General features: G+C 42.9%; 1 protein-coding gene across 3 annotated transcripts in view; it reads left to right on the top strand.

Moving 5' to 3' along the window:
- The first annotated feature begins 928 nt into the window (after nt 1-928).
- The window catches only part of ITIH2 (inter-alpha-trypsin inhibitor heavy chain 2), a 33,041-nt gene continuing 21,626 nt past the window's right edge, over nt 929-12,343 (top strand). Inside the window, exons 1-7 of one of the 3 annotated variants that reach the window (XM_081053777.1) lie at nt 929-1,231; nt 1,471-1,886; nt 3,156-3,230; nt 4,766-4,798; nt 6,189-6,358; nt 9,002-9,106; nt 11,193-11,355. In XM_081053777.1, the coding sequence (XP_080909903.1) occupies nt 1,803-1,886; nt 3,156-3,230; nt 4,766-4,798; nt 6,189-6,358; nt 9,002-9,106; nt 11,193-11,355 (630 nt within the window). In that variant the 5' untranslated portion in view covers nt 929-1,231; nt 1,471-1,802. Of the gene's footprint in view, nt 1,232-1,470; nt 1,887-3,155; nt 3,231-4,765; nt 4,799-6,188; nt 6,359-9,001; nt 9,107-11,192; nt 11,356-12,343 lie in introns of those variants that run through there. The other 2 variants (XM_081053778.1, XM_081053779.1) reach the window with 2 other exon arrangements.

Genomic DNA, 12,343 nt, shown 5'->3' with positions numbered 1-12,343 from the left:
TTAAAGACAGAATGTGGTTGACTGTTTAAAAAAATCATCAGTAAGCCTTCATAATCTTGCAGATAAATTTAATCTATTTGTATTTTGTACTTGAACCAACACTTCAAATTATTTTTGGCATGTGCTTGGCTATCATAAACAAAATGGTAGTTTTAAAAATACCATACTGCATATTTCAATCCGTAAGTTTCTCTTTTAGGGCATTGTTTTAACTTTCTCTTTTCACTGGCATTGCTTTTGAAACAAACTTGAAACCATTTCCCTTCAAACCAAATCAGAAAGCCACCTCAGACAACTGACCTGCTTGTCCTGAGTGCTATGTGATCCTCGGTCACTCTCTGTGGGGCGAGGGGACCTGCTGACCATCCTCAGGGATCTGGAGGGAACAGCCCTACCTCATCATGTGTCAGAGGCCGCGGCCGACTTCCAGTTTCCATCCGGGTGCAAGTTCCCCTGCGTGAGTGGACTTTTAGGCAGTCGTGGTTCCCAGCAGCAGGGCCACGACCAGGTGCCACAGCAGGACCTTGGGGCAGGAAGCCATGGGTTTCACTCCGGGGAAGGAAACTGCCAGAAAGGACGTGGGAGCTCAGGTCTCCCCCTGACCAAATCAGGGTCCACAGCACAGCCCTTGTTCACGCAGATGTCTGGAGCAGAGGCTCAGGAAAAGTAGACTGGCCACCCAGGTTGGGGATAACAGGTAAATTCTAGTGTAAATTCACAGCTGGGGCACTGAACCCCGTGATGCAGGGCAGGTTGCCTCCCTTAGGGATAGTGACAAAGGGCAAACGCTTTGGGGTCAGGCTGACCTTGATCCAAGCCTCCCCTTACTAGTAAGTGCGAGATGTGGACTAAATGACTTAGCTTTACTTTCCTCCGTTGTAATGAGGATAAAAAAGCAAACACACCTCACACAGCCCTTTTATAGGTTGAAGCTCGTGACAGTAAAAGGGCCTGCCTGACACCAGGAAGGGCTCCTCAATAAATCCTAGTTACCATTATTATTATATTCGGACTACGAACGGAAACGCATAACGCACTCGGCTTCCAGGCTGGCCTTCTCCTGATTCTGGGACTGGGGACAACTGATTCGCCACCGACCTGAGCAAAGTCTCATCAGAGGCAAAAGGAACAGACACGGGTCTCTTAATCAAACACTTGTGCGACGTGTCCTCCCTGAAAAGCGCGTCTGTGTGTCCCGCGGGGCGGCGTGTCCGGTGTTCACATGTAACAGGTACTGAGTTATCAAAGGGAGGGAAAAGCACCGACCAGGAATGCTTTGCTCAGAAAACGACAGGGTTTCTTCTCCCGCTTTTGTTAAATTCGTCCTTGCTTTCATGTAAATCAAAGGATTTTGTTTCCAGAAACTTCCCTTAGCTTCTTTTCTCTCTGACTCTGTTTCTCAGTATATAGTTCCCTCTCTTGGTCCTTCAAAGAGGATGGCACTTATCTTTGGGTCTCTCTGATTTTAAGATGAACAGAAATCAGCAAACGCTGAAGCGAGAGAAAAAGCAGCAGCGGCCTCATATCCATCCGACCCTGACTTGTTCTCACAGCCCAGCGACTGCCTACCGCTTTGCTGTTTGAATAACCTCCGGGTGTCCCATCCACCCCCACAGCTCAGGTTTGAACTCCAGAACAAATATTTGTCCCATTTTTGAACAAAGTTTGAGAGCTTTCTTTCTCTTTTTTCTACTGTTTAAAAACGAACTGTATTCCTCTGCTGTCCCTTTGAACTTGGTCCGTGTGGAGTGGAATTCTCCCCCGACGCTGCACTGCAGACCTTGGCAAAGCTGCCCAGCAAAATGAAACGGCTTACATGCTTTCTCCTCTGGTTCTTTCTTGCTGAGGCGCAAGGCTTCAAGATCCCGACCAATGCACTTCCAGAAGTAAGTACGTTTAGAAGCCTCCTTGCTGTTGGCTTGTAAGTATGCTCCAGGACCAGCCTGTGGCTGTTGCTATTCAAGATCTGTATTCTGTGTGGAAAGGAAATTTATGATAACACTCATCTGAGTAGAAGTGCTCACTGTTATAATTACTGGAATGTGTATTTTCCTTTTAAGAGCATTAAGGGTTTCGCGTGAGATTAAGTTAAGTTCAATGGGGGGCCCTATCGTATACCATTTATGGAGTACAGCTGCCCACTTCTTATCTAAAAAATGGGGATAATAGTTGACCTAATCCAAAGGGTATTTGAGAAGTAAGTGACGTGTAAATTAGCACAGGGCAAGCACTAGGAAGCACCCAATAATTATTAACTATGATAATGATGATGGTGAAGACATGGCATTATCACTCTGTACTGAGAGTGTAAGGAAAGTCATTACCAAAGCACCATTGTTTTTCATACCCAGGTTGGCAGTGATTTGGGTACTAAAGGCACTTTGAATATTCCTGTTAAAGGGGAAGATGGCAGGTGGGCTGGCGGAGTGCAGGAATTAATCTCATAGCTCAAGTTCTCCTCTTTGGTCTCTTGGCCATCCCCACATAAGGAAAATCTTGGACTGAGTCATTTTGAAAGTCATACAAGAGCTGTTTTGATCCGCTAAAAGCAATGTGCATTATGGGACTATCCTAAGAGACACAGAGTGAATTACCTACAAAAATGCCAAAGAACAGGACAGCATATTCTGAGGGGGGAGAAAACCACTCTGTCTGCTAAGAAACTATCATATTTTCCAACACTTTAAAAACCAACGGAGTGTGATGGAAATCTCAATGACAGAGCCAGGAATTGAAGTCAAGAAATCCAAAAGTATTTGTGGCCTTTCAGTCACTTCTTACTGATATTCTCTTCAGATCGACATTTTTAATCCACTAGATGATGGTTCACACTTATCCAGACAGACACTGTTGATGCCTCTAAGATCTACTCAATAGCTCCCCCAGGCACCCATCTGACCGATCACTGGGTTACTGTGTCCCCTACCTTACATCCCATCATCTTCTGGCAAACTCAGAAATGAATTCCTTCCACTTAATAACTAGCAACCATAAATACGTTAACGAAATCATTGTGTGAAAATATGAGATTGCCCAGAGACATAGGAAATAAGGTAAAGTAATATAATGAATACCTTTATGCCTGTCACCAGCTGCCTCTTTTGCTCTCAATCTTTGTTATTAATAGAAATAAATATCCTAAATTCTTGTTTAAGTTTGCAGAATATGGAGATCTTGTGGAACTGGCCCCGGGCAAATTTCAATTTGTGCCAGAGAACCGGAGGTACCAGGTATAGTAAGTCTTAAGTTCCCAAACGGAAAATCAGTGAGAGATCATGATTAAAGAAGGAGGAGACGGACTAAGATGTCTTGTGCTGGATTTTCTCAAGAGCTTGTTTTTTAGCAGAGAAGAGCCCACTGGTTTTACACCAGGGCAGTAGCACCGTCAAGGTGAAATCAAGTGAGACCTACTGCTGTCCGTGAGCCCCCAAACCATAACGGTTTCCCTTGTCCCTTAAAGGATATACAGCTACGTGTTTTCTTCACATTTTAAGATTATGGGATGATTTTACTGCTTTATAAGGAAGAATTTCTTCTTAGGAGGGTATTCCCTATCCCAGCGGTAGCAGGCATGTCCCACTGCAGCCACACATTCTCCTTCTGGTCACTGCTGTCTTGGGGAGTAGCTCAGAGAACATGGGGAGCTGGTATTTATGGGAGCAATGCTAAGCTGACTGATGATTTATTTTGTATGGGTATGAATTTCTGACTCTCTAAAAGTCCAGGGTTTTTTTGTAGACCAATAATATTAAAACCCAACAGGTAAACCCTCGTGTCAAGGTCTTTATCTAGTCTCAAAAGAGAAACCTTCCTCATTGAGAACTGCACTCAAAAAAGTCTTTAAAAAAGGCAGCCGTTGCCCTCACTATGTCACATAACACCCCCTAAAACCTCAGTTCACCCCACATCAGGCAAGTTAAGCTTATATCCAACACCTGACTTATTGTGTTAAAATACATTAGACGTTAAATGTGCACCCATCACTAAAGCTGTTCAGCTTTCCATGCCCACAGGACAATCCTTCCTGTGAATAATTCCCTAACATAGTGGTTAGTGTACAGAATTTTCCACATGCCAGTCACATCGTTTGGCTACACCAAGGAGGAAATACATCGAAATCCCCACTCTCGTGTAGCTTAGTCTAATGGAGGATGACAGAACATGTATTCCGACCCTCTCACTTTGAAAGAAGGGCTATGAGGCTACGAAACGCTTAGTAAAAGAAGATTACCTGGTATGAGGCAGGAGGGGGTCAGAGAGAACGTCACTGAGAAAATTCTGCCAGAGCTGGGATCTGAAGGATGAGTAGGAGTTAGTTACACGGGGGTAGGGGGTAAAGGGAATCTGGTAAATAGAGCACCACAGACAGAGGGGATCGCATGGCCAGAGCACCATGGTAGAATGAGGCAATCCCAATAACTACTCAACTGAATAAAAATATCAGTCAGACAAATAGGATAGAGGCCACATGCCCTTCTCAGCATGCATTTGGTTGAATATTTTCATTTAAAAACATTTGTTTTAGCATTATATCAAAAATGATGTGCATGTAACCCAATGCTGGCTGAGAAGTTTGTTCAGAGAAACACACCAGTGGGAAAACAGTATTTCAGAATGTTTGATATTTATATCTCAGCTCCAGTGACTGAATTACAACTCAGTAGTGAAGGGAAAAAAATTCTTTCGACTGAGAGAAAGCAGTTTTTTCCACCAAGGTAATAAGTAACACACTTTTGAAGAATGATTATCTAACTTCCTTTCACAGAGAAGTGTTTCTGGAGAATCTGGAGAAACGGTGGTAAGTTTACTTTGATTTTGTTAAAAATTGAAACCTGAATGATTTTTCTGTTACCTATTATCTAGAAATCCGTCTTGCTGCTTTCTTTGTCTCCCTCTCTAAGAGCATTTATCAGATTTTCGAAATACCCCCTTGCCCAATTCTGTTTGGAAGTGTGTCTAAAACTCAGCATGAAAGAGCACTGTGTACATGTAGCCAGAAGTGATGTCACGGAGAGCTGAAAATGTCCTCTCTCTTTATTTTCTCAGCGTTTGGCAACAACATAGATTTCATCCAAGTATATGTATTTATTCCAACTTGACAGTTTTCATTTAAAATATGACACCTTATAGCTTAAGAGGGTAAAAAAGAATGAGTGTGGGAAACGAACTCTTAAACATGAAACAGCCAGATTCCTTGATCTGTTCAAAGTCGTCCTTCCCGTGGCAAGAAAACGTCAAAAGGAAGTGGTTTGCATTGGCTTCCTGCTCTGAACTGATAGAATCTGTGAGAAGCACAGGTTTGAGGGGTAGGCAGGACAAATAACTTATCTTAGCTGGAGGCGAGCTGCATGTTATCGAGCTATAAGGTCTCATCTTGGATGACAAAGTTTGCGGGATGATACTCACTACTGAAATAAGTAAATCCTTTTGGAGAAAAAAGCAAAATCGAACAGGTCCCCTAATTACCACAGCCCTGAAGCAGCTGGCAATTCTCAGGCACCTCCTAAAAGATGTGTGTTAGCAGCATCTTGCCTTTGAATATACTGCAGTGATTTTTACACCAGAGCTGCCTTAAATCAGTAGAGAAGGACCTGGCAAAGAGCGTTGGACTAATAATTGCATCAGAATAACATTTTCTTGTCATGATATTCCATTTGTTGTTCACGTCCATCAGTGTTTGCATATTTTCATTGGGGGAAGGAGAAGAGGACCGGGAGAAGATGAAATTGTAACAGATAAGGTTGAAGACAGTAGATAGCAATATGGGGACCACACTTGTCTTCCAGCCCACCATACCCCTGTTGTGCCCCACTCTGGAGATACAGCAAGGGTCCCCCGCCAACCCTGCAATCCTGTATCCTTCCCTTGCTATGGCCACACATTTGAAGTTATTTCCTGGACTTTCTCAATCCAATCTTGCTTCCCACAACTATTTTCTACTTGGATTCTAATTTTAAAGATCATTATTGATAGAATCGTAGAGCGGAAAGGCATCTCCAAACAAAGGCAGACTTCTGCTAGGGGGTATTTCAAGTTAGGAGAATGAGTAATCATACCGGAGCAATATGCTTAATGGTGGCTTAGAATTGTTCCTAATTAAACGGACTGCTCTTAACATCAAACAGGCAGTGAAGTTCTGTGTAATTTTTCTCTGAAAAATTACAGTTACCCTTTCTTGCCAATTACAGGAAGATGTCGATCCAGTAACTCTTTACAGCTACAAAGTGCAGTCCACTATTACTTCTCGTATGGCCACCACCATGATCCAGACCAAAGTAGTGAACAACTCCCCGCAGCCCCAGAATGTCGTGTTCGATGTTCAGATTCCCAAAGGAGCCTTCATCTCCAACTTCTCCATGTGAGTAACTCCTTCCTGCACAGAACAGAACTTGGATACGCTCCACCCTCGTAGTCAGTCAGAGTGGATCTTCACGGTTAACTGTTCCGGGGTTCTCACTCTCAGAGCTGTGGACCCACTGGATGTCAAGGGTCATCGTGAAATGGATCCCAATAATTCGTTTCTGATCAAAGAAATCGGAATTTGTGAAGGATTGGCTTTCATGTCTAATTACCTTAACGCAAACTTAAAGCATCTCTACGGTGACCACCTCCCAAGTACTTACATTGTAACGTGTTTCCTTTGGGGGAGAGAAATATATGGAGTTGCCCTGGCTTCCAAGAAACCTTGGGTGTAGAGCAGTTCAGGATCATCTATCCAGTGATTGAATTCCTCTGTGTATTCCACTGACATGTGGGTTATCCAGTCTTAACTTAAATATCTCCTTAATGACAAACTCACTACCTCCCCGGGTAATCCACGCAGTGGTTGATGGGTTTGTTAGCATTATTTCTTATACTTCATTGAAATCTGTTTCATTTTCTACCCAGTGACTCTACTTCTACTCACAAATTTCTTTTTCATTCTCTACAAAACACATACTGAAGTGTTCAAGGATGAAATTATATCCTGTCCGAGACTGGCTTCAAAATAATCGAGGTGGAGAGAGTGGGGGTACAGATTACTGAGATTGGCTGAATATTGATAACGGTGTAGCTCAGTGACAGTTTCATCGAGGTTTCTTATATAATTTTCTCTATTTTGTGTATGTTGGAAGATTTCCACAATAAATGAAAAATTGTAAACCACTCCAATGCCTTTCAAAGAGTGAAGGCTGTTACCTTAGTTACCTTGTCCCACCTGGCAGTTTTGTTTATCAAGACTAAACGTTCCCTGTTCCTCCAAATGACTAGATGGCACTTTATCCTCTGACCCTTCGGGTGGCCGTCACCAGAGTGTGCTCCACTTAGTCAGTGACCTTCTCAAGTTGCCTAGAACAGAGCAAATGCTCTGCATACAGTCTGGTTATTGTTAAAGATCTTTTATTGAGTTATCTCTCATCTGCTATTGTCTTTCATACACCAATGATAACAGTGAACAAATAAAATAAAGTGTTCAAATACCACGCATGTTGGCTTCTACAAACTGCAGAGCCAGTTAACTCTTTTCTAAACAAGAAAAGTAGGTGGGGAAAAGGCATCATGTGACTTTGAATTGGTATTCTTTGAATCGGCTTAGAAATGTACTTAAAAATTTTTTTCAGTAGCCTTTTCTAAAAAGCAACTATAGAAAGGAAAGCTTTTACATAGTGATAGTTTGGAACACCATGTCTGAAAAATTATATTTAAAACTATGTTAATACATTTTTATTTTTAAATCGCATAACCAGAATTTATTCTAGGAATATCTTTTTTCTGTTTTTCTTTATTCTTTCCTTCCCTCCCCATCTCATTCCACAGATTTGAGGGGATGAAAGACAGAATTGTGAATATACATTTATTTTGGTCTCTCTCTACATTGGGTGGGAGCTGACTTTATAAGACCAGAGAAGATAGCTGCTTATATTATCAGAGTTTAATATGAGTTGTGCAGACCTCCATATCCAAAATATTTCTTCTGCCTTTTTATAAAGGTTCCAAATATTCTACCATTAGACCTGATTTTCTTTTGTCTTAAAGACTTTTTGGTCTTTGAAACTTAGCATGATTTTATGGAAACAGTGCTGACCTTGACACCTAGGGTCCAGTTAGTTCTAGCTCGGTCTCTGACCAACTGTGTGACCTTGAGCACGTCACTTGCCTCCTTGGCTCCAGTTTCTCTCATCTAAAGAGGCGAACCTAGAAGTGTGCTTCAGCAAGCATGCTATTGACATTTGGGGCAGGAAAATGTTAGTGAAACTGTCCCTCACATTGCAGAATGTCTAGCATTCTTGGTGCCCTCTGTCATCAGAATAACCCAAAACCTTTCCACGCATTCCTAAGTTCCTTCTGGGAGAGAGACACTGCCTATTTGAGTGCCATAAATTCCCTTTCATTTCCAAAATTCTGTGATTGCACTGTTCTGACCGGATTAGACGACAGCCAGTAAAAAGTCAAGTGGGTAGAGCTGGAGATGCAGCGAGAAGTCCCCAAGAAAGGTGTCAGAGAGATAAACAAAAACTTTGCAAAGAGTTCATTCACCAGCACCTTCCTCATGTTTCTTTCCTCTCTGCCACCTTTGCAGGAGAGCAAAACGCCCCTGGCTATGCCAGACCCACCCATAACTCCTAGATGACTGACCTTAGAAAACAAATGTAAGCTGGATCACTCATGACTTACCACTCACCTCTCCTAGGCACATCTGTGATTCAAAAGCGATACCCAAAGAGAACAATGCTTAATCTGAAGGGTAAAACTCGAAAATGAAGAAAAACTTTAAACGCAAGCAACAGTAGTAAGGGAAAGCTTCTAGGCTGGGAACCTACCTGACCCTTGTAAATCACACTGTCAGATAAAGGTGCTCCTATCTACAAAATACCCAGATGTCTCTCTTTTTGTTTCTAACAGGTGCATAAGGAAAGAAATCAATTCATTAAATCCACTGGGTTGGCATGCTAGCTTGTTTTTTATTTGTTTTGCTAAATCTACTATTCAGACCCACTGGTGTCTTTCCATCATTTTCTAGGTCTGTAGACGGCACGACGTTCACCAGTTCCATTAAGGAGAAAACTGTCGGCCGAGCACTGTACTCACAGGCCAAAGCAAAAGGCAAAACCGCTGGATTGGTGAGGTGAGGCCCAGGCGTGTCTTTATTCCAACTGCTGCCTCTGCTCAGTCCCTTCCCTCAAAGACACAGAAAGTCACACAACCTTTAAGAAGGGTTAGGTGTCCCCATTTCTACTTCCCTTAGGCCGCTCTGCAACAAGTAAGTTATCCTTGCATAGCTTGCCTTGCAGCCAGATGGATGTTCTCTAGCTAAATATTGACTTGGTAAGAGTGCGGTAGAGGAACTACAGAAATATTGGTGCTCTGGTGACAACACTTACCTTAGACAGTTGACGCTTGAGCTACACGGGTTTGAACTGTGAAAGTCCGCTTACACTTCCATCTGGGGATTCAGCCAGCCTCGGAAGAAGCAGTATTTTTGCATTCCCAACCGCAGATTCCCAACAGGGGATCGAAAACACCATTTTTGATGCACAGCTGGTTAAATCTGTGGATACCAAACTGTGGATAGGAAGTGCTGACTATAGAATCAAAAATTACAGCGGATTTTGGATTTTGGACTGCATGGGGTCGGTGCCCTTAACTCCCGCATCGTTCAAGGGTCGACTGTATACAGAGATAAAAGTTTGGAATTTGTTTTAATGACGTGTTCTGCCTTACTTTTATGGGGTAAGCCTTTTTCAGCACCACTTACTTAGCTTAGATTCTGTTTATGTTTTTCTCCTTATAATCTTAAATAAGACACCGGGAATGCCAAACCACCCTCTAAAAGGCAGCCTCTCAAGCAAGAAACTTCAAAGAAATTTTCAACCACCCCTCCTCACACTGCATGTCTAATTTTCTGCCATATCCTGCCACCCTTTGTTTCTTCATCTCCTCCTCCTCGTTTATGTAATATATTGGTAACTATAATAGATATAACGGGGTAAGTGCCAACGTAGAGAGGGTACAAAACCCTATGGGAGTTCAAGTATACAATTCTGTCTGTGAATCCAGAAAATCGTCGCAGGGGATGTGATGTTGGAGCTGAGCCCAAGTAGATTAAAATAATTCATTGAGGTGGAGAAAGAAGAGAAGAAATTCCAAGTAGAGGGAACACCTGCAGGGTGGATCCAGGTTAATTGGTTCTTTTATCTTTACATAACATTTTGCCCTCTTCACCCATCACCTTGACCACATCATCCATTCACCTATTCCACAAATATTTATTTGTAAGGGAAACTCTTGTCGGTCCTGAGGCTACAACAGAGACGGTCGAGCTCTCCTTCTAGCCCCCTCCCCAGATAATAAGGCCTCTCCCCATGTGCTCTGCTTCTAAGGAGTGCTCTGGGCCACGCTTGTCTTTTTCTTCAGCTACCTGATATCTCCGGCTCACTTCCCCCTGGTACTTCCCCGACCCCCAATGGGCTCATTATCACAGTTCCACCTTGCTTATTTAGTCATTTAATTTTTAAAAGTCATTCATTGTTTATCCTAATGCTCAAATCACCCTCATTTGATCATTTCTCTTTAAAACCATAGACACCTCAAGATCAATGCTGACATTGGATTTGATATGTACATGACTAATTAAGGCCTTGTGCTGGGAATACATATTCAATTTGATGAAATAATTTCTGAAGATTTTCAGCAATAGAAAGAATTCCTAGAATGTGTCTCCAATGCAGCAGAGGAAATGTGTGCTGTATTTGGAGTACTCTAAACTTGGGTTTGAGTCCCAGCCCTGCAATCCACTAGCCCCATGTTCTTCACAGGTTACTAATTTTCTATTAGCCTCACTGGTTATCATCTGATAAACGAGGGTACTGATATCTCTCTTGAAGAGCTGCTTTATTAAAGATGACATGTGTCAAGTTCCTGGCACATAATGTGGAGCAATAACCAGTAGCTTTGCGCAAATGACATTCAAGTCTGTAAGAAGCTCTGGAAGAAAAAGATCAAGTAGGAGAGGAGACAGAAAGCGTTGGTTTTAAGTTTGGAATGAAGTTTCTCTGGAAGTTTCAGGGATCTCTGTTGTACCTACTGTTCACTTTCATGAACAGTTGAGCAGGTGTGATTGGCCAGGAAAGTCTGGATGCCCTCTGCCTAGATTCTGGGGCGTGTGCTTGATCACACGTGTGATGACTTACATCGGGGGCTCACATCTTTAGGAGCCGGGCTCTTGATATGGAGAACTTCAAAACTGAAGTGAACGTCCTCCCTGGAGCAAAGGTGCAGTTTGAACTTCACTACCAGGAAGTGAAGTGGAGGAAGCTGGGATCCTATGAACATAGGCTTCACCTGCAGCCGGGACGCCTGGCCAAACATTTGGAGGTAAGCATGGGTTTGCAGGGTGTGCGGTGATGCCGTCCTCTTACGGCTCTGTCAGTCACTACTCTTTGTGGTGTTTGATGCCACTCACTGTGCAAAACAGTGTGCTGTGCTGTAAAGGTTCTGGGTTTGGAGTCCACCAGGCCACTGCCTTACAGATTCCAGTTGCCGCTCAGCTGCTTATTTGCTGTGTCAGTTCTCTAGTGCTGCTGTAACAAATGACCACAAAGTGGGTGGCTTCAAACAACACAAATATATTCTCTTACAGTTCTGGAGAACAGAAGCCTGAAATCAAGCTGTTGGCAGGGGAAGCTGGAAGAGAGAATCTATTCTTTGTTTCTTGTGTTATCTAGCAGCTGCTGGCATTCTTTGACGTGTGGCCTTATGGCCACATCACTCCAATCTCCGTCTCTGTGGTCACATCGCCTCCTCTGGGTGTCCCAAATCTCCCTCTGCCTTATGTCTTATAAGAACATTTGTCACTGGATTTAGGCCCACTGGGTAGTCCAGGATGATCTCATCTCGAGATTCTTAACTGCGTCTGTGAAGACCCTTTTCCAAATAGGTGACACTCACAGGTCCCAGGGACTTAATGTAGACATACCATTTTTGGGGGGGGGTGAGGGGGTCACTATTCAACCCGCTACACCAGCCTTCTGACGTGGGACAAGTTATCCTGAGTGTCCATGTTTTCAGCTACGAAAAGGGTACTATCACATATTTTGTCATGGGGCTGAAGAGTACTGTGGCAGTGTCAACTGAAAAGATGAAGCTGATGAAAGTCAAGAAGTAGGGAGCAAAGTATTAAGAGCTTGGGCCCCAGGTATGAAGGGTGGCTCAGCCACTTAGGAGCTGCGTCACTCTGAATCAGTTTCTATTCATCAGTAAAATGAAAAATAACAAGTGAGAACAATAACAAATAATAATTATGTCAGTGAGAGTTAAACAAATTCATACATGTGAAGTGCTCAGCACAGCACTTAAAGTAGAA

The sequence above is a fragment of the Rhinolophus hipposideros genome (genome assembly GCF_964194185.1).
Source record: "Rhinolophus hipposideros genome assembly, chromosome: 1".
In the NCBI taxonomy this organism is placed as follows: domain Eukaryota; kingdom Metazoa; phylum Chordata; class Mammalia; order Chiroptera; family Rhinolophidae; genus Rhinolophus; species Rhinolophus hipposideros.
The sequence above is the reverse complement of the archived record's forward strand: the minus strand, read 5'-3'. Positions and strand labels throughout refer to the sequence as shown.